Here is a 19,589-nt window from a genome sequence, read left to right as displayed (position 1 = left end):
CTCTCTGTGTGATCACATGACTTCCAGTTTGGCTTTCATACCATCATAGAGATAATAGCACAGCTGTCTTGGTGCTCCCCGGGGTCCTGAGTGCATGGGCCTGATCACCCCAGTGGCAGGTGTGAGAATGCAAGCCTGTAACTAGGCACAGTTGCTCTCAAGAGTCACTGCCTCCTGGGGTCAGCTGAGATACTTGAAAATACTAGCGCTAGACTAGGGAGATGGTTCGTTGGGTCAAGCATTTGTCACAAAAGCGTGAGGACCTGGGTTTAGTCCCTGAGGACCCACCTTAAAGAGGCTGGCTGTTAGGGAGCATGCCTGCAAACAGTGAGGGTAGGCAGAGACAGGAGGATCTCTGAGGCTCATGGCCAGCTAATCTAGCCCAATCAGTGACAGCTCAGGTTTGATCCTGGAGCTCCGCATGGCGGATGGAGGGAGCCTGTTTCTGCACGCTGTTCTCTCTGCCTATGCACTGTAGCATGTGTGCGCCTACAGTCTTTGTTAGGCTTTCTATTGCTGAGATAAAACACTGTGACTGTGAACAACTGGGGAGGAAAAGCTTTTTAGAACTCTCAGATCACACTTCCTTGAGGAACTCAAACAGAGCAGGAACCTGGAGGCAGGAGCTGGCACAGAAGCTGTGGAGGAGTGCTGCCTCCTGGCTTTCTCCTCATGGCTTGCTTGGCCTGCTTTCTTTTCTTTTCTTTTCTTTTCTTTCTTTCTTTCTTTCTTTCTTTCTTTCTTTCTTTCTTTCTTTTTTTTTTTTTTTTTTTTTTTGGTTTTTTGGATTTGGTTTTTTTCGAGACAGGGTTTCTCTGTGTAGCCATGGCTGTCCTGGAACTCACTCTGTAGACCAGGCTGGCCTCGAACTCAGAAATCCGCCTGCCTCTGCCTCCCAGAGTGCTGGGATTACAGGCGTGCTATAATACACTGCCCGGCTATTGGCCTGCTTTCTTAAAGCACCCTGGACCAGCTTCCCAGGGATGGCACCACCCACAGTGAGCTGGGCCCTCCCACCATAGTTGTCCATCACAGGCTTACCCACCAGCTGACCTGATGGGGACATTTTCTCCTTTGAGGTTCCCTCTCCCCAAATGACTCCAGCTTGTGTCAAGTTGACATAAAACACCCATACCACTTGCAAAAACTCACCGTCATAAATAACTATTTTTTATCTCTTAAAAAATAAGGTGGAGAGTGATTGCTGAAGATAGTGTCAAGTTCTGCCTCTACACACACGAGTGCACACTCATGAACAAACACACGTATACACATACACAGGGGAAGGCACCTTGGTTTCTGCTGCTGGAGCTGAGCTGGGGACCAGTGTCAGTTAACTCCCCAGCGGCCTTGTGCAGCAGAGTTGAAGGCTCCTGGCATTGAGAAGGCTGCACTGTGTCCTCCCCTGGCCCAGCAGGGAGAGTGGAGGAGGGAGGGAGGCCTGCTGCCCAGGCCAGGAGGCGGGAAGGACAGAGCGCCTCAGGCTTCCCTGGGCCATTAAAGTTTATCGTTGCCACAGCAGTGATTGAAAAAGGCTTTTTGCAGGACTGAAATGTGAGCACTGAAACCCGCCAGTTGATACGGAGTCTGGGGTGCTTATCCCATAAAAATACCCTCTGTGTCAAAGGGTTTCAGTAAATGTGCCTGGGAGTATTAGCAGTCATTTCTGCCAGGCTGGGGGTGGGGGCAGGGGGGCAGTAAAGGGTCGTAAAAGGGAGTTGTAGTCCTGCCAAGGAGGAGGACGAATGGGAGAGGACAGAACCACCAGCAGCTCCTGCCTAGGTCCTCATGCAGCATCTCAATGGTCCAAATGGGGCTGTGCCTGGGTATCCCCGCCTACCACTTGGAGTGGGGAGGGGCGAATGCTGACAGCCTAGCTAGGCACGGGCATGGCTGTCTACCTTTGTGTGTCTTCACTTTAGGGTCCCAGGGACAGCCAGGGAACTACACAGAGCAGGCTCCTGGGACTCGGGGAGGTTGTGGCGTGGGTGGGCTATTCCTCTGAGCTGATCTGTAAAATGGGGGTTGTGATAGTAATCAGGGGACTCCAGGTGTCATGAAAGGCCCATCCTGATCAGTAGGAGGCTATCGTGTGCTGGCAGAATCGAGAGGGTTTGTCACTTCCTTTCAGGAGATGTTTACAGAGAGGGCATCTGTGATGCATCAGGCCTGGGCAGGGGCTACTGTGATCAGTGCAGGTATGATCTCTCCTGTTCTTGGTGAGAGTTGTGGATAGCATTCCAAGACTTTGTGTTCCTACGGGACCCTGTATGCCAGTTACTGATCTGCCCTGTGTCGTGCTGGGGGTAGCGGTAATAAGCAGGCTGTCAAGTGGAGGTTTTTTTGTCACTTGTCACCTTTTGGTATGGGGGGGCATGGTGGGGGTTTTGTACTTGGCTTGGGTGGCATGGGGCAACCAGGGCTATGCAAGACCATTCAGAGCTTGGAGCTTGTGTGTAGATTGTGATGGGAAAGAGACTTTTCCACTGCACCTTTAGCCACAGGAGACATCTTGTGGGCCCCTTGCTGTGTCCCGGCTGCCATTTTCAGAGCCTGTGCTCTGCCCCCTGAAGGCACGTGTCCTCTCTGGGCACCAGAAAGCAGGTGAGAAGCCGAGGGCTCTGGAGGGAGGAATGAAGCGGTACACCCCTGTCACCTGACTAGGAGTGGGAGAGGGCATCGTGTGCCCTTCCTAGGAGGGACGGCTGCCTCGGGCGTGGCCCCAGCGTCCACTGACAGGCCACACAGGCGTCTGCTCTGAAGCTGTGGTTTGGAGGAAATCAATGGCATGGAACCGTTCCCGGCTCTGCTGCTGTCTCTGCTGGGAGACATTTGGGTGGCTGGCTTGGTTTGGGAATCATACTTTTCATAGAAAGGAAGGAGGGAAATCACCCTCCCCGGCATGGGCAGCAGGCGGGCTGAGGGAGGAGCCTTGCAAACACTCACTGGGGCAGGTCCAAGGCTGGATGATTCCATCCCTGAACCCAGCTTACAAGAGGAGCCAAGAGGAGTGTCCTTAATCACCCAGGGCCACCAGCTGTGCCCATAGCTTAGCCACAGGTCCTTCACAAGCCTTCTTCATATACATTCTTTTCAACAGTTTCTTTATTTAGCCCTTAACAATTATACTTAATGAGTTCATTGTGATACTTTCCTACATGGCCATAATGCATTTGGATCATGTTCACTTTCTGTTTCCACCCTTCGCCCCACCCCCACACACCGAGATCCCTTCCTCTTCCCAAGCGTCCCTCTTTTGTGTTCGTGATGTTTGGGGTTTGTTTTGCGGTTTTGTTTGTTTCTTTGTTCGTGGCCTGATGATTTCCATAGGTGAGGGGTCATGTCCATTTCCCAGGGCTCTGGTCACCTCTGCCAATGAGACTTGGTGCATCCCAGAGGCGTAGAACACCCTCATGCTGTTGGAGTCTCCCAGTAGCCACCATATCCTCAAACTTGGCCACACTGTCCCCAGATCTGTCCAGAACTTCTCACCCAAATCAAAGTCTGTGTGATAATTTACGCAAATGAGGGAGGGCGGGTGGCGGCCAGAGTCACAGACATCCATCACCCCGTTTCCCGGTACCAGTCATCTTTCATCAGGCCCTTAAAAGATAACACAGTTTTTGTTTAAGGCAATTACTTAATCTTGACAAACTCCTGTGTTAAGCAGGGCTATTAACGGGGGCTGCCATTAATCAGTGCAAACCCAGGTGGGTGCTTTCTCTGAACTCCCATCACTCTTGGGGGCCCAAGGTGGGCCCTTTGCCATCCTCAATGCCCTAATTACACAAACAGCATGCTAACCACGAGCATCCCACGTGGACGGCAGGGGGGCGGCAGGGGCACCCAGCCGCGGCAGGAAAGAGGCCCATTTTTAATGCCAGTCAGAAGGTTTTCTGAGCCAAGCAGGATGATCCATGGAGGTTATTAGAAGGTACCAGGAGCACAGCTGGGGAAACAGATAACTCCTCTCCCGGGAAAGCCTCCTGCTCTTAGCACCCATGTTGTCGCCTCCCTGGTGGTATACAGAAGGATTGTGAGTTGGCCAGTTATGTTTATGTCTGGATGGCTAGGAAGGAAGGGGAAGCACCAAGCTTCCATCTCCCACTTGTGGCCCTGTCACACTGATGCCTGCCCCAGGTGTCAAGAGGGGAACCTGGACCCCCACAGGAGAACCAATAGTGAGTGGCAAAGAGACAGAGCCCAGAGCCTGGATCTCCCCCAAGGAGTTTCATTTCTGTTTGGATGAGTACAGAACAGAAAACTACTCAGGAAAGACAGGGACCCATTTTAGCATGCCATTACAAGTTACAGTCTATCATGGTAGGAAGTGGAGGCAGGATCTTCAAACAGCTGGTTGCACCCACAGTCAAGAGCAGAGATAAATATGTACATGCCCACTTGCTTGCTTGTGGGCCGCTGGATTTCTTTACTCTTATCCCTTTCTAAACCCTGTGCCTAGGGAATGATGCCGCCCACAGGCCAACCCAATGTTGGCATCTCTCATTGAGACGCCTCCCCGGTGACTTTAGATTATATCAACAAGACAAAGCCAACCATCACAGCAGTCATAGAAGAAAATGTCACTGTCTTATCCCACCAGCAAGGATGGATCAGAATCAGTGTGGGTGGGTACGAGGCCTGATGGTGACACTAGCTATGCATTACTAGGGGCAAGTCACCATGTTTCTCCATGCCTCTGTTTCCCCTTCTGCAAAATGGGGGTGGAAGATAACAAGGTTCCTGCTTGAGGGGTGTGGGCATCAATGTCTTAAGAATAGGACACACTCAGGAGAGTGCCAGCACAAGACCGTCCTGTGACAGTCACGCTGTCAGAAGCCCTCTGTGAGGGAAGTGTAGTTCTGATCACTCCACCAGCCCCCGGGCCCAGTGTGTGGGGAGTTTTTCCGCTGGATGTTGAGCCCTGTTTATTTTATAGGAAGTCAGCTTCATCTGCTTTTAATTCACACACTTAGCTCATCAAAATGTTGTTTTGCAAGAGGCTTTTTGATGTGTAGGAAGCCCTTGGAATGGCTTCTCTTTATATAGTCTTATTCCGGGAAAAAAAAAAAAAAGCTAGAAACCGCTTTCTTGGTAGGTTGACTCATATGGCTGTGTTTTTCTTTTCTTTTCTTTTTTTTTAAATCACACTTAATTTATTTGTATGTGTCTCTAAGTATGTACATGGGTTTGTGTGTGTCACAGGTCACATACAGAGGTCAGAGGACCATTTGTAGACGTTGCTTCTCACCCTGAGCCATGTGAGTTTTGGGGATGAAACTCAGGTCATCAGGGTCGGCCACAAACCCCCTGTTACCTATAGCCATGTTTCCACACCTTAGTTTCTTCACGCAGGGATGAAGGGTTTGTGGCACAGCCTTCAGAGTTGCCGGTAGACCCCCACATCATCCTGCTAAAGGGAGCCGCCATTTCTGTCGGTGGTGGTGTGAGTTGGTGGGATGGAGTGTGGGACAGCTTGGTGGGAACAGTACAAACCAGAAGTGCCCTTCAACTCACAGTGGGCTGCCGATGGGTGGGGGAGCACACTCCTGGACATGCATCCTGGCTTAACGGTGCTACTATACACCCCTGCCACCTTCCCACCCATAATCCCCTTCACGGCGTTGCGTCCTGAGGTCCCTCTTATTCATCAGCAGGCCTCCGCAGTCCACGCACCCACTGACATTCTTGTGCACACCCCAGCTTGCCGGAAAGGCGGCAGGTGATGTTCCAGGCCAGCAGAGAGGCAGGCAGCACTGACCAGCGCGGCTCTGGCGCAGCAGAGGGGATAGGAAGTTATAAGGAGCGTCACAACACCACTCGGTGAGCTCCCAGGGACCCGGGCGACAATGAGAGGGAGGAAGGGGAGCCGTCGTAACCGTTTGCTGTGTTCGTTAAGTGACATAACCTAAGCTAAGATGCGGGGGAGGGGAAGGACTGAGGGGTGGGCGATCCTCGCTTCTGTGTTTGGTGTGTCAGTAGGCCTGTGATTAGCCTGGGCTAGAGCTCCATCAGCGTGCAGAGACGGTGACAATGACGACTTAGGCCAGAGCTGTTGGACGTGGTAGCCACAGCTGCCTGTCACTATGCGATCGAGCGATTGTCCCAGTAAGCTGCCCAGAAGGGAGGGATCTACACCAGAGCCTGAAGACTTTGCGGAACAAAGAACACAAGATGTCTTATTAATAGTTTTTATACTGCTTTCGAGCTGAAGTTTTAATGATGTGTATGTGTGTGTGCACGTGTTCATATGTGCAGAAGTACACATGTGTGTAGGCATGTGTACTCATCTGTGTGGAAGTCAGAAGGCAGTCTTGGGTGTGGGTTCTCAGGACCTGTTCACATTTTGGTTTTTGGTTAGGGTTTTTGGATTTTGGTTTTGGTTTTATTTTTGTTTTTGTTGTTGTTGTTGTTGTTATTGTTTTTTTTTGACAGTCTCTCATGACCCAGAACTCACTGATGAGCCTGGGTTGTCTGGTCAGCTAGTGAGCCCCTGGTGTCTCCCTGTCTCCTTCTCTCAGTCTCCTCCCCGTGGGAGCTGAGCATCGATTGCAAACACTGTGACAACTGATGACACTGTGGCTCATAGGGACCTGATAGTGGAGTGTCACAGATGTCCTTCTGAAGGGAGCAAATACCTTTGAGACTCTGACCACACAGCCTGGAAGCTGCCAGATGGTGGGGTGGCAAGGGGTCAGTCAGAGGGGCAAGGGAAACTGTCAAAAGATAGCACGGTTTGTGGACCACATCTCCCCCAAGTTAGGTCCTCCAGCTCCAGCTCTACAATGGTACAAGGAACACAGTGGCCCAGGGACCAATTTCCAATTTGTTGGCTGCTCTTATCTCTAAGCCCATGAGCTTGGCCTGCATTTATTCTTTTCCCTTCCCCCGTGTGTGTGTGTGTGTGTGTGTGTGTGTTCTCTTCTTGTGTAGCTGTGTATGCCCATGTTGTGTGCATGTATATAGAAGTCAGAGGACACCCTCAAGTGTCATTTCTCAGGAGCTGTGTCTGTCTTCCATGTTGGAAGACAAGGTCTTGCCCTGGCCTGGAATTCCCCAAGTGGCCTAGGCTGGCAGGCCAGCAAGCCCTGGGATCTGCCTGACTTTGCCTCCCTAGTTACAGGATTGCAAACACACCACAACGCCTGGCTTTTCTTATGTGGGTGCTACTCCAGTCTAAACTCCGGTCCTTGTGTTTATAAAACAGGCCCTTCAGCAATGGAGTCCCTAGATTCAGACTTTTTGCAAGATCCCAGAGTCCCTAGAACTACAATCCTCTGTGCTTCAAATCCACTGATTGTTTTAGGGGCCATCCCACAACTTTCTAGAAAACAGATTTTGTGACCTAGACAATTGCCCCCCTTTATGCTGTGTTGACCTTCCTAATGTTTCTTCTGGCCTTCCGATTCTCTAACCAGGAGTCGGCTCTGTTGGCAAAGAGCTTGCCCCGCAAGCATGGGCACTTGACTTTGATGCCTGATGTCCACTGGAAAAAATGCTAGGCGTGGTGGTGTGTGTTTGCAGCCTCACCGCTGGGGCGGTGGAAACAGGCAGCTGCTGGCCTCACTGGCCTGCCTGCCTGCCTCGCAGAATGGCTGAGCTCTGGGGCTGCAGAGAGAGGCTTTGTTTCAAAAGCTGCGCGGTGAGGGGGCAGGAGGGAGAAAAGGGAAAGGAAAGTAGACACTTGGATGGTGTCTAAGTGACAGCGCAGGTTATCAACCTGCTACCCCACTTGTCCGCTAGAACTGGTGAGCAGCCTCTGCTGTTCCCCACGATGGGCGGTGGGGGCTTCCTCGGGGCCCTGTAAAACTCCCCCCTGTGTCCCCACCCCTGCTGAAGAGGAGAGAACCCAGCAGAGCCAGCAGTTGAGCGCCCACACTGGTTCTCCTGTTCCCTCTGTCCCTCAGCCCTGTCACTGCCCTCTTTTCACAGATGGGGAAACCGAGGCACAGGATGGCTCATTGAGAGGCAGCTTCAGCAATACCTGTCCCATCCCAAGCCTCTGGGATGCCCCCAGTCTGTTCCTGTGGCCTGTCCCATGGTATTCCGGGTACATCACTTAAAAGGGCAGATTGCACGTCCCAGTCTCCCGGAGCATCCGCCGGCCTCTTCCATGCCATTTTCTGGAGTAGTCTTGGGAGTGTCCTTTCTCTTCTCTCCTGCCTTCCCAGGCTCAGGCTCAGTCTCAGGGCGCTGTCCGCACAGAGCGGCTCGCTGGCTCCAGCCCAGCCCCTACACTCTTCCTACAACTATTTTGCTGCTCGGTCAGCCTGCTGGACAACGGTCAGCTTGTGCTGTTTGAATGTTGGGCCTGATTTTAAGCCCCGCCCGCAAGTGAGACTGTAACACTTTTCAATCACATGTTGTGAAGTAAGCGCTCAGGATATCATAGTTATTAAAAAGCATCCTTGTGAGGCAGTGGCTCCCACAGCAGCTCTTAAAGCAGCTTGTCCTGTCTGGTTACTGGGAACACATGCCATTTGTGCAGGGCCCTGAAGACAGGCGTGCTTGGTCTGGGGGACTGAGGTGTCCTTGCTTCTAGACTGTTTTAGCATCAGCCGTTCTAGCTCTGAGGCCTGGGCCTTGAGCACGTGGCTGCCTGACTCCACCTGTCTGATGGGCTAGCCTTGGAGGCTGTCCAAACTTCCCAGTAGACTAAGGACAAGTCCAGCTCAGTGAGGGCTCCGGAGCTCTGGTCCACTCCTTCATCCCTACAGCGGAGAAAAGTCTAGGTGACCTCATGATTCCAAGACCGCCTGTTTGGGCATCCACCTCGCTCGTCCCCTTGTTCTGTGCATCCTGTTCACCGAGGCCACAGGTACGAGGGAAGCTCATGTGGAGCAGGGCAGCCTGGGCTTTCTGGGGTTTGTACCTGGGGATGGAATGAGAAGTCAGAAGGATCCATTTGTCAAAGCTCTTTTCTACAACGCTGTGAATCCTGTCCTTTGCATCTGGGTTCGGTCGTTTGCTTTAAGACAGTGTCTCATGAACCTGGAACTGGTCGATCAAGTCATCTAGACTGGCTGGCTGGTGGAGCCGCAGGAACCCACAGAACTCTGATCTTCTGCCGGCTGCTCGTCCTTGGCCTGGTCACCCCGAAGGCTGCATTTATATATGCTTGAGCCTTAGCTAGCAAGACACCCTGTTGTATCACTTAATTTTCTTGTTGCTGGGACAAAATACCGACGAGGGAAAATGACGTAAATCCTCCAAGGAAGGAAGGAAGGAAGGAAGGAAAGAAGGAAGGAAGGAAAGAAGGAAAGAAGGAAGGAAGGACCCGCAGCTGCGTGGAGGGAGGGCGCAGGAAAGGGATTGTCTGGTCGCTTTGCATCTGTACTTGGAAAGCAGGAGGTGAATTCTGGCCCTCAGCTTGCTTTCTCCTTTGTGTTCATTCAGTGTTCCTGCCTACCTGTGGTGTTTAAATGAGATGCCCCTCCTCCCCATAGTTTGAGCGTTTGAATACTTGGTCCCCAGATGGTGGTGCAGGGCAATTTGGGAGTTTGGGGAAGGTGTGGCCTTGTTAGGAGAAGCATGTCACTGGAGGCAGGCTTTAAGAGCCGGTTTAAAGACTCACACCTGTTGGAGTTTGCTTCTGCTCCAGCTGCGGCGCGCACCACCGCACTCACTACCACAGATACTCACTCCTGCGGAGCTGGAAGCCACACAAACCCTTCCTTCGATACATGGTGTTGCTCATGGTGATTACCATAGCAACAGAAAAGAAACGAATACACCACTCTACACTCAGGGCGGGTCTTCCCCGCTCAGGTGAGCCTCTCTGGCAACACCTTGGTCCTCCCAGGACCATATTCCATGGTGATTATGCATCCCATCCCTTGGGCAAGCGAGAGCACCCACACCAACTGCACTGTACAGAATGCACGTGTCCTCCAGTCACTTGCCCCCGCTGGCTATGTTCAGTACCTGGGCAGCAGTTCTCAGCGAAGCCCACCTCCCCGCTCTCACAAGAGGACGCATGGTCTCCACGCTGATTCCATCTTTTAGTTATCATTGAAAAGGCAGGAAGCTCTGGACCTCCTGGAAGGTTAGGATGTGTCTCCACAGGGTCCCATATGTGGGTCAGGACCACCGAGACGTCTCTTGATCCCCTCTCTAGGCAGTGTGTAGGATATAGCCACGTGTGACTTTATCTCAGAACTCTCTGTCAGCTGACGTGACTTTGAGACAGGTTTTCATGACCCGGATGCTCTGAGTCCTTCCTGTAAGGACCCCTCTTCCTTCACCACTGTGGTCATTACGGAGGCTTTAACTTTAGCTCAGTGTCCAAGGAAAGCCTGTCTCTAACCTCCTTTCAATGTCTTCCTCACACACAGCAAAATGGTTTCCTCAGGACCCCATCACACCAAACGGCTCCTCACCAGACCCTACCAGCCAAGGAACATTTAATATTTGAGTTAGCACACAAAACTTCTGGACTTTTAATGACAGCTGCCCCCTCGCCACTTCCTCGGGGACTCTGTGCACGATCCAAAACAAATGTGCAAAGTGGGCATTTTTCTAGGGACAGGGCGTGGCTTCTAAGCATTCTCCACTTTGAGCTTCTTCCTCGGAAACTTAAAAAGGGAGACATTTCTTTGAAATGGCATATGGGGCGTGTGTGTGTGTGTGTGTGTGTGTGTGTGTGTGTGTGCCCTTTCTGCTGGAGGGCATGATTTAATATAGATTTCCTTAAAAAAAAAAAAAACAAAAAACTCAACAATGAAAACATTATGTGGAATGATCAAATTCAATATGCCGGCTGAAGGTGGCTGTTTTTTGTATGTGGGTCTGAGTGTGTGTGTGTGAGAACTATACATGGGTAAGGAGGTGCATGTGTGCATGTCTGGTGCACTTGCGTGTGTGCGCAGGCACACATGCATTCGCAGAGACCAGAGCAAAATATTGGTGTCTTCTTTATCACCTGCCTATTCCTTTGGGCAGGGTTTCCCACTGAGCCCGGAGCTAGGCTGGCAGCTAGCAAGCCCTCGGTGACTTTGCTGTGCTTGTCCCTATAGCCCTGGATCATAGGTGGCCATGCCCGGCTGCGTACATGGGTGCCGAGGATCAGAACTCGGCTCCTTGTGCATACACAGCAAGCACACTCACCCACCGAGCCATTCACCAGCCAAAGGTAGCTCTTGCTTCCTCTGTTTGTCCTTGTATTCTTCAGCTGCTGCTGGGGTCTCTGTATGGGGGCTGTTTCTCTCAGAAGCTAAAATTTCCTCACTGAGAGCTTTGAGCAGGCATTTATTTCTGGAAGCTTAAGAGGTTGGCCCCTACTGAGCTGAAATGTCTTGACTTCAGATGAACTGGTACCAGCCTGCATCCCTTCTTATACCTGTACGAAGACTTGGTCTGGGAAGATTGTGTGGTGTGTGTGGCCGGGAATCTGTGAGTGGGAATGTGAGTGTGAGTGAATGGGAGTGTGCTCGCCTATTACAGCAGGGCTCCCGTGACTGGGCTGAGAGGCTCAGCAGTTTAGTAAATCTTGCTGTGCTCTTGCTGCTGAGGACCCGAGTTCCGCTCTCAGTACCCGTATCATGTAGTTCACAGCTGCCTGAGGTAGCTCCAGCTCTGGGGAATCTGATGTCTCTAAGGTCCCAGAACCTTCTTTTTAAAAGCTGATGTTGGGGGATGCTTGCAAGGTGGCTCAGTGGTTAAGAACACTGCCTTCTTTGACAGAGGACCTGTTCACCTGCAGCGTATGTTCACAGTGCACACACACAAAATAAATCCATAATTTTTTTTTTTAATTCAGGAGAAAAGTTTCCTCTCATTGGGAATTGTTAACATTTAAAGTCAGTTGGGAAGCTCATGCTATAATCTCAAAACTCAGAAGGCGAATACAAAAAGATTATCATATGTTCAGGGCCAGCTTGGGCTGCAATGTAGAACCCTGTCCCTCAAAATTGATAGCATTAAATCCAAATGTCTACCAACAGTGTAACAGACAAACAAAATGTGGTATATCTAAACAATGGGACACCAGTCAGCCTTAAAAGGAGAGGAATTACTGATGAACCTCAGGAACATATGCTGAGAGAAATAAGCCAGACACAGAAGGACAAGCACTATACTAATTAACGTGTTATCAAGTTCACGAGGACAGAATGCAGACTGACCCTTGTCAGGGACAGGGACTAGAGGACTGCTAGTGTTTAAAGGGGACAGTCCCTCTTAACACATTGTAACGTTCCGTGGGTGGAGGTGGTGACAGCCTTGTCCCCTGATGGTGATGCTGCTGCCCAACTACCTACTTAAAACTGTGAAAATAATAAATGCTTGTGAGCACGTTAATAAATGTGAGGTACATGTTTTGTGTGGGTGTATGTACACACAAACATATGGAGGCCAGAGGTGAGTCTCTGCTCATTCTTCAAGTGCCTTGTTTTTTAAGACATGGTCTCTCACTAGGACCTGGTTCCGAACAATTGGTTTAAGCTATCTGGTCAGAGAGCTTCAGGGAATCCTCCTGCCTCCACCTCCTCACTTCTGGGTTGATGAGTGTGCACCGCTTTGACTGTCTTTCCATGTGGGTTCTGGGCTTTGAACTTGAGTCCACTAAGCTCTCTCTGAAGGCCCGATTCTCCACTCTTAGCATTAACTATCAGCCTTTTGGTGCTGCTGGTGCCGCCAGAGCTGAAAACGCCAACACGTGTGTGTCAGTGCGGAGCTGAGTCAGCCCCTGTCTGCACTTGGCCTGCGCTCAACAAATCATCGTGGTAATTGCAGGATGCTCTTTGCTTATTGAAAGAAAATGCCTGGGTGCCCCAGAGGCAAACATAATTACAGGCTTTAGGAAAACAGGGCCTTCTAACAAGTAGACTGGGAAAAGGCTAAGGGCTAGGGAACATTCCTCATTCCTCCATGGACTCTTCCCTCAGTCAGAAGGCCACTGGCCCAGGGAAGCAGGGCCTAGCCTGTCTGCCTCGTCTTCCACATCGTCGGGGACTGCTGACAGCTTAGGTGTGCCTTGATCTGTTCGCCGAAATAAGACTCTTCTTTGTAAACAGAGTCTGTTACTAGTGTAAACTCTAGAAAAGTCTCCTCTGTGGCCTGTGGTAAGAGTTAAGTTCACCATGGCTGGGGACTGGGGTGGTAGTAAAGATCTTGCTGCACGAGCGTGAGAACCTGGTCCCCATCACAAATGTCAGGAGCCTGGTATGGGGACATGTGCTTGCTCTCCCAGCATTGGCAAGGCTGAGACAGGAGGATCGCCGGGACTCGCTAGCCAGTCGGCCTAGCCAAGTCAGTGAATGCAAAACCACAGTGAGAGATCATGTCTTAGAAAGCAGTGTGGAGAGTTGGATAGTATCTGAAGATGAACAACACCTGAGGTTGTCCTATGGTCTCTGCATGCATGTGAACATATGCACGCATACACACACACACACACACACACACACACACACACACACGTGTACTCAAGCACACATGCACGCGCACGCACGAACTCATGCACACACATACGCACAGAGTAGCCCCCTAAGCAGATGCCCCCCAAGCTGGGCCTGGCCTTGCTTCACAGATGGTTCCGGGTAAATATGTGCAGCCTGTGTGCACAGTGGGTCTGAGGCTGGTTCCTGATGCTACCGAAGCCACACGCAGCCAAGCCGGGGTGGGCAGGAGCTGGCGGGAGTCAGAGTCTGTCAGCACTGTCAGCCCTGATTTGCGGCCAAGCCGGGTTCCCCAAGTTCAAAGAGCATCGAGCTGCTTGTCTTTGTCAAGAGCGCGGCTGGGGATCTTTTATGTGGAAGATGTAGGATTCTCGGGCTGGCTTTGATTACTTATTCATCCCCCTTCTCGGGTGTGTGATAGCACAGGCATCATGGAGGCCTTGTCCTGGCCACTCGCTCAGGAACTCACGGAGCTTAAAGCCTTTTGAAAATTGTTTTTCCAGGGAGGGGGGAAGTGTTTGAAGTCCTCTCTCTCTCTGTCTCTCCCTCCCTCTCCACAGTTCCTCAGCAGCTCCTGCCGTCTTTCCACGCGCCTTTGCCGATTGACATGAGACACCAGGAGGGAAGGTACCATTATGACCCTCACTCTGTCCACGGCGTACACGGGTAAGTGTTGGCTTCCATGCACTACTCCTGCTCTGCAGTCCCTAAAGTGCTGACACTGTGAACCCGGGAGCGGGTGATGAGTGCACACGCCCCTCACCCCAGCTTCTTCCAAGTAGCAAGCTTGGATCACGTGTCATCACCATAGCCCACAGCTCTAGGCTTCCTCGTTGGTCTCTACAATGTCATTTTAAGTACGGGCTGCCCTGGGGTGGTAGTTTGAAGCCCATCCCCCAACTATCGCAGGTGTGCAGAGGAACAGTCCTTAAAACAGGCTCAGAGTGCCGCCTTTAGGTCTCTTCCTGCTTCCCAAGGAGAACAGCCACACCTTGATGTGACTCCGCCCTGACTGATGTCCGTTCTGAGCCCCACCCCCTCCTGCACCACCTGCCGCCCCCCCCCCCCACCAGAGGAGAGACCCAGTTATTTTCGTCATTGCAATGATAAAGCAGCTGACCAAAGCAACAAAGGAAGGAAAGTGTATCCTGGTTTATGTTTTGAGGGTCCATTGTGGTGAAGTCATGACAGCTGATCACACGGCCTCCACATTCAGGATGCTGAGAGATGGAGACTCAGTTGCCCTGCCCTCTCTCTGTCAGTGTGGGACCCCAGCCCAAGTAGTAGTGCCACCCACAGTGAGGGTAGCTCTTCCCCAGATGACCCCCACCTATAGAAAGCCCTTACCGGGATGTATTATGTCTCCTGGGAGGTTCTAGATTGTCAGGTTGAACAGCAGAACTAACCATCACAAAGGTCCAGGCCTCGGCTGAGCACTCAGCCCTCCACGCGTGGGAAGTGCGTCCCTCTGCCCCCTCCCCTCCCACTCTTCTCAGACCTCCTCACCTGTCCACATCCAGTTGCTGTCTGCGGTGCTGACATAGTCCCCCAACCCTGGATGACTGGCTCCTGTGTGGCCTGCCCGGTCTGAACCCCCTCAGCTTCTGAGCCAGCTCCTGAGGAGAGTGAGATGCCTCACCCTGAGTGGGACCCGGCTCTGAATTCCAACACCATTGCCAGAGCAGAGCAAGGTCATGTAGACTCTGAGGTTCCCTTGGGCTGCTGTGTCTACCATGACATGCGTGTAGCGGGCACGCAGAGAGCGCTGAGCAGAGTCCTCACTGGTACCTCACCTATGAGATTCTAACCCCTGCTACAATAAAATCAGTCGGCATAGCTGAGTGCTCAGATGTGCAAAGCACGGAGCCTCTGCTGTGTGCCAGCCAGCTGTCGGGTGACACCTGTTTCAGGACACCTCCTGCCTACTAGACGGCCAGCCTGGGACGTTGGCTTTCTTTTAAGGCAAAGTTTAACATTGGGGAAGGACAAGATGGTTCCGCGAGTAAACACATGTGTTTGCAGTGCAAGCCTGGTAGCCCGAGTACAATCCCTGAAACCCGTGTCACAGTAGAAGAAGAGAAGCAACTCCCCAAAGTGGTCCTCTGACCTCCACATGTGTATCATGTTATGCACACATAACACCCACATACAAAGACGATACACATGATACAGACACGGTAACCTTTAAATAAGCTAATTAAAATCATTTTCATTTTGGAATAAATTTAGGTGTAATAATTGAACAAGATAAGATAAACCGCACTCAGCTACTTAGACATTAACATCCTGTATTATCTAATATCAATACAGTGAACTAATCCCCATAACTAATACAAATGTGGACAGTTTTCTCATAAGTCTTTATTTCCTTGTTTAGGATCCTGTGTGTGTGTGTGTGTGTGTGTGTGTGTGTGTGTTTATGTGTGTGTTTATGTGTGTGTGTTTGTGTGTGTGTTTGTGTGTTCGTGTGTGTGTGTGTGTTTATGTGTGTGTGTGTATGTGTGTGTGTGTGTGTGTGTGTGTGTAAGCCAGAGGAAGACATCAGATGTCCTTCTCCATCACTTCCCTTACTCCCTAGAGACAGGATTTGTCCCTGAAGCTGAAGCTAGGCCAACAGCCAGCAAGCTTCTGTAATCCTCTTGTCTCTGTTCTCCCACTGTGGACTTCAAGATCCACAAGCCATGCCCGTTGCTAAGTGTGTGCTGGGGATTAGAACACAGGTTCACACCTTGCAGAGCAAGGGCCGTTATCCACTGAGCCATCTCCCTAGCCCCTGAGGCAAGGGGAATTACCATGCCATCCACTGACTCCCATGCCCTTTGCACGGACTGGATACCTTGAGGAATGTGTGAGCATTTCCTGTGGCTACCACAGGTAGTCAACTCTGTGGCTTAAGGCAACATGAGTGTCTTGTCATACAGATCTGGAGGCCAGAGACTGGAAGTAAGTCTTACATAGTGTGGACAGGTCTGGTTACTTCTGGAGGAAACGGGCCTTTGTCCTTCCCCGATTCTGGAAGCCTCCTGTATCTTTTGAATTGCAACCCAACCTCACACAAGCCTTTCCCCCCCGGACCCGCTTCCACGTCAGTCTCCTCTCCTGCTACAATTTTCTCTCTGACTATTTCATCAAAGACAGTTGCTATTGCTTTTCGAGACGATCCAGCTGGATCCAGAATCGTCTCTACTTCCCAACATCTTCTCCCAATCCCCTGCTGTGATGCAGATGGCATTAACAGGTTCAGTAGATTAATACGAATGCCTCCTTAGGGTCTGTATCATTTGATATCACCAAGCCCCGGTGTAAAGCCTGGAGGTGGGCCCACATGCTTCTGTGAGATCTACAGGACCAGACTGTGGGACATAGCCTAGGAGGGTGTTGCTTGTCAACCCCACAGCCAGGAAGCAGCATCTAGGACCTGTGCTCTGCTGAGGCAGGCCTCAGGGGCTCCTTGATACGCTCAGGGTAGTATGCCTCCACCGAGAAGATCAAGAAGAGACACGGTAAGAGCTTCAGGGCTGAGAGGCACACCTCCTCACTCCCGTACTCCCCTTATCCCAGGTGAGAGCTAGACAAACCCTGCAAGAAAAATGGCCCCATAGTTCTGGCTCCTGTGATTAATGTGGTCCGAGCCTGGTGGAGTCCCCAATCCATCAAGCCTGTGTAGTGGGCTGCCGGCTACCACCAATGCGTCTAATTACACACGCGGCGTGCAGCAAACGAGGCACCGTGTCATCTCTTGTCAGAAGAGTCTAAGCCACTGCCTGCCCCTCTTGGAGTCCCAAGGCCCTTTGCTTGCTGCTGGGAGCACCTACTTCTCTGCTCAGCCCCCTCTTGCCCCACACTACTGAAACACTCAGACTCCTGCCTGTGGCTCTTAGGATCCTGATGTGTCCCAGGAGTGGAGGATCTCAGTGTGCAGGCTCTAAGTCTAGTGATCCCTGCTGGGCTCACAGGATTCCCAAAGATTTGCTGTTGTCTCTGTCCCTCCAGGGGGGACCACCACGTGTCTGCCAGCACAGAATAGGTGTCTTATGCACCGGCAAGCCTCATCTTTTCATCTATGAAGCAGGCATGTCTACTGAGTGTTAGGTTTCAGACCAGAGGCTAGTGAAGTCACGCTCACCTCCAGTCGCCTCTCCTAGCTGCTGTGACAGGAATGGCAAGCCCCCCACCAATAGTTTGTCTGCAGGTTTTCAACCCCATTCCTCACAGACTCTCCTAAGGGCTGGAACTCCTGGAGAGTGACAGGTGTCGTTCTCAGGCCCCCCCAGGAAGTTTACAGGCCTCAGGTTGCAGACTCTGGGACATGGTAGTGCTATGGGTATAGCGGGCACGCTTCAACTAGATGCACTGCTCCCTCCCCATCCTTGGAGCCCCACACTCCATCACCAAGTACAGATCCACACTGGACCGCCCATCAGCTATGTGGCAGAAAACCTCCCTGTTCTCCTGAGACCTAGAAGAAGGGAGACCCCTTGCATGCCATGGATTTTCCTCCTGTATGGTTCTGCACATTGTCATCATCATCATCATCATCATCATCATCAATCATTCTTTTGAGACAAGGTCTCTTACTGAGCCCAGAGTTTACCAATACAACTAGGCTGACTGGCGAACCAATTTCTAGGACCTGCCTGTTTCCATCCCCAACGCTGGGCTTACAGACACTCGCTACCACTACGTCCTAATTTTATGTGGCTATCAGGGAAATCTAAACTCAAGTGCTCTGGTTAGCTCGATAAGCACTTTCCCCCGGAGGCACTCCCTGGCCCCTCAGTTCTTTTTTAGGGGTGGTGCTGGGGGAACTGAGACTGAGTCTTAGTGTGTTGCTCTGGCTGGCCTTGAACTCAGAGATCTGCCTGCCTCTGCCTTCCAAGTGCTGAGACCATAGGTGTGCACCACCATCACCCCCTTTTTGTGTAACAATGGTTCTGGGGCTCAGATTGGGTCCTTATGCTTGAAGGGGAACCACTTCACTGATGAAGCCATCTCGCCAGCCCCTTAGTAGTTCTGATAATGAGACCGGATGGAGCAGGGAAGAATGTAGAAAAATTTAGAAGCTTCCCGCTAGAGGTTCTTGTTACTGTGGCTCTCCCGTTTATCTGTTCCAGAAGAGGCTTCTTCATAGGCTGGACAACAAACATGGCTTTTCTTTACAAGAGGATGGAGGCTGGGCCACAGGTCAGATGAAACTTAGGAAGGACTGAGACTTTCTCTCAGTGGAGGAGTTGGGACGTCTGTCTCCCTAAAGCCCCAGAATCAGGGATGGTGGTCAGACTTATCAGGGGACGTAGGAGAGAGCTGTGGGGTAGAAACACGGTGAGGACTGCCCGGGTCTTTGCTGGCTAGTTTTATGTCGACTTTACACAGTTAAAGTCATCTGAGAGGAGGGAACTTCAACTGTGAAAACATCTCTATATGATCTGGCTGTAGACAAGCCTGACGGGCATTTTCTCAATTAGTGATCAATGGGAGAGGGCGCAGCCCATTGTGGGTGGTCCATTCCTGGGCTGGAGGTCCTGGGTTATAGAAGAAAGTAGGTTGAGCAAACCAGTAAGCAGCACCCCTCCGTGGCCTCTGCATCAGCTCCGGCCTCTGGGTTCCTCCTGCCCTGTCCTTTGTTTGATGATGAACTCTCGTGTGGAAGCTCAAACCAATAAACCCTACCAACTTGCCTTTGCTCATAGTGTTTCATCAACGCAACAACAACCCTAACAAAGACAGTGTCCTAACCGCCTTATGCTGGACTGAGCACCCTGCCCCCCAACAAGCTGCTGGGCATGGCTTTCGGCGTGGGGACATCTTGCTGCCCAGCCCAATTAGATGACTTCCCGGAAACACCCTCTTCCCACCCCTTTGCAGGGTGATTATTCCTTGATGCCTACAGCATCAAAACAAGATTCACACTGTAATCGAGGGCTTTAGTTTAGTGGCAGAGGCCTTACCTCCAGTACGTGAGTTCATAGTGCTGCAAAGAAAAACCCACGCTGCTTGGGTCTACGGAAAATACAGGGAGACATGTCGGTAAGTTCTTCCTGACCCCTATGAGAACATGCTCCCAAGATCCCAGAAGAAGAGAGAGAGGAGGACAAGGAGGAGAAGGAGGAAGAGGAGGAGGGGGGGAGGAGAAGGAAGAGGAAGAAGAAGAGGAAGAGGAAAAAGAAGAGGAAGAAGAACAAGAAGAACAAG

The 19,589-nt window shown here is 51.4% G+C and overlaps 1 protein-coding gene across 1 annotated transcript in view; it reads left to right on the top strand.

The window, feature by feature from the left end:
* Gli2 (GLI family zinc finger 2) overlaps positions 1–19,589 on the top strand; it is a 227,026-nt gene that overhangs the window by 150,260 nt on the left and 57,177 nt on the right. Inside the window, exon 3 of the mRNA XM_052200812.1 lies at positions 13,958–14,063. Coding sequence (XP_052056772.1) covers positions 13,958–14,063 — 106 coding nt within the window. The remainder of the gene's footprint in view (positions 1–13,957; positions 14,064–19,589) is intronic.

This window comes from Apodemus sylvaticus, chromosome 12 (assembly GCF_947179515.1).
Source record: "Apodemus sylvaticus chromosome 12, mApoSyl1.1, whole genome shotgun sequence".
Taxonomy (NCBI): domain Eukaryota; kingdom Metazoa; phylum Chordata; class Mammalia; order Rodentia; family Muridae; genus Apodemus; species Apodemus sylvaticus.
Note: the sequence above shows the minus strand (reverse complement) of the source record. Positions and strands in the feature narration are given on the sequence as shown.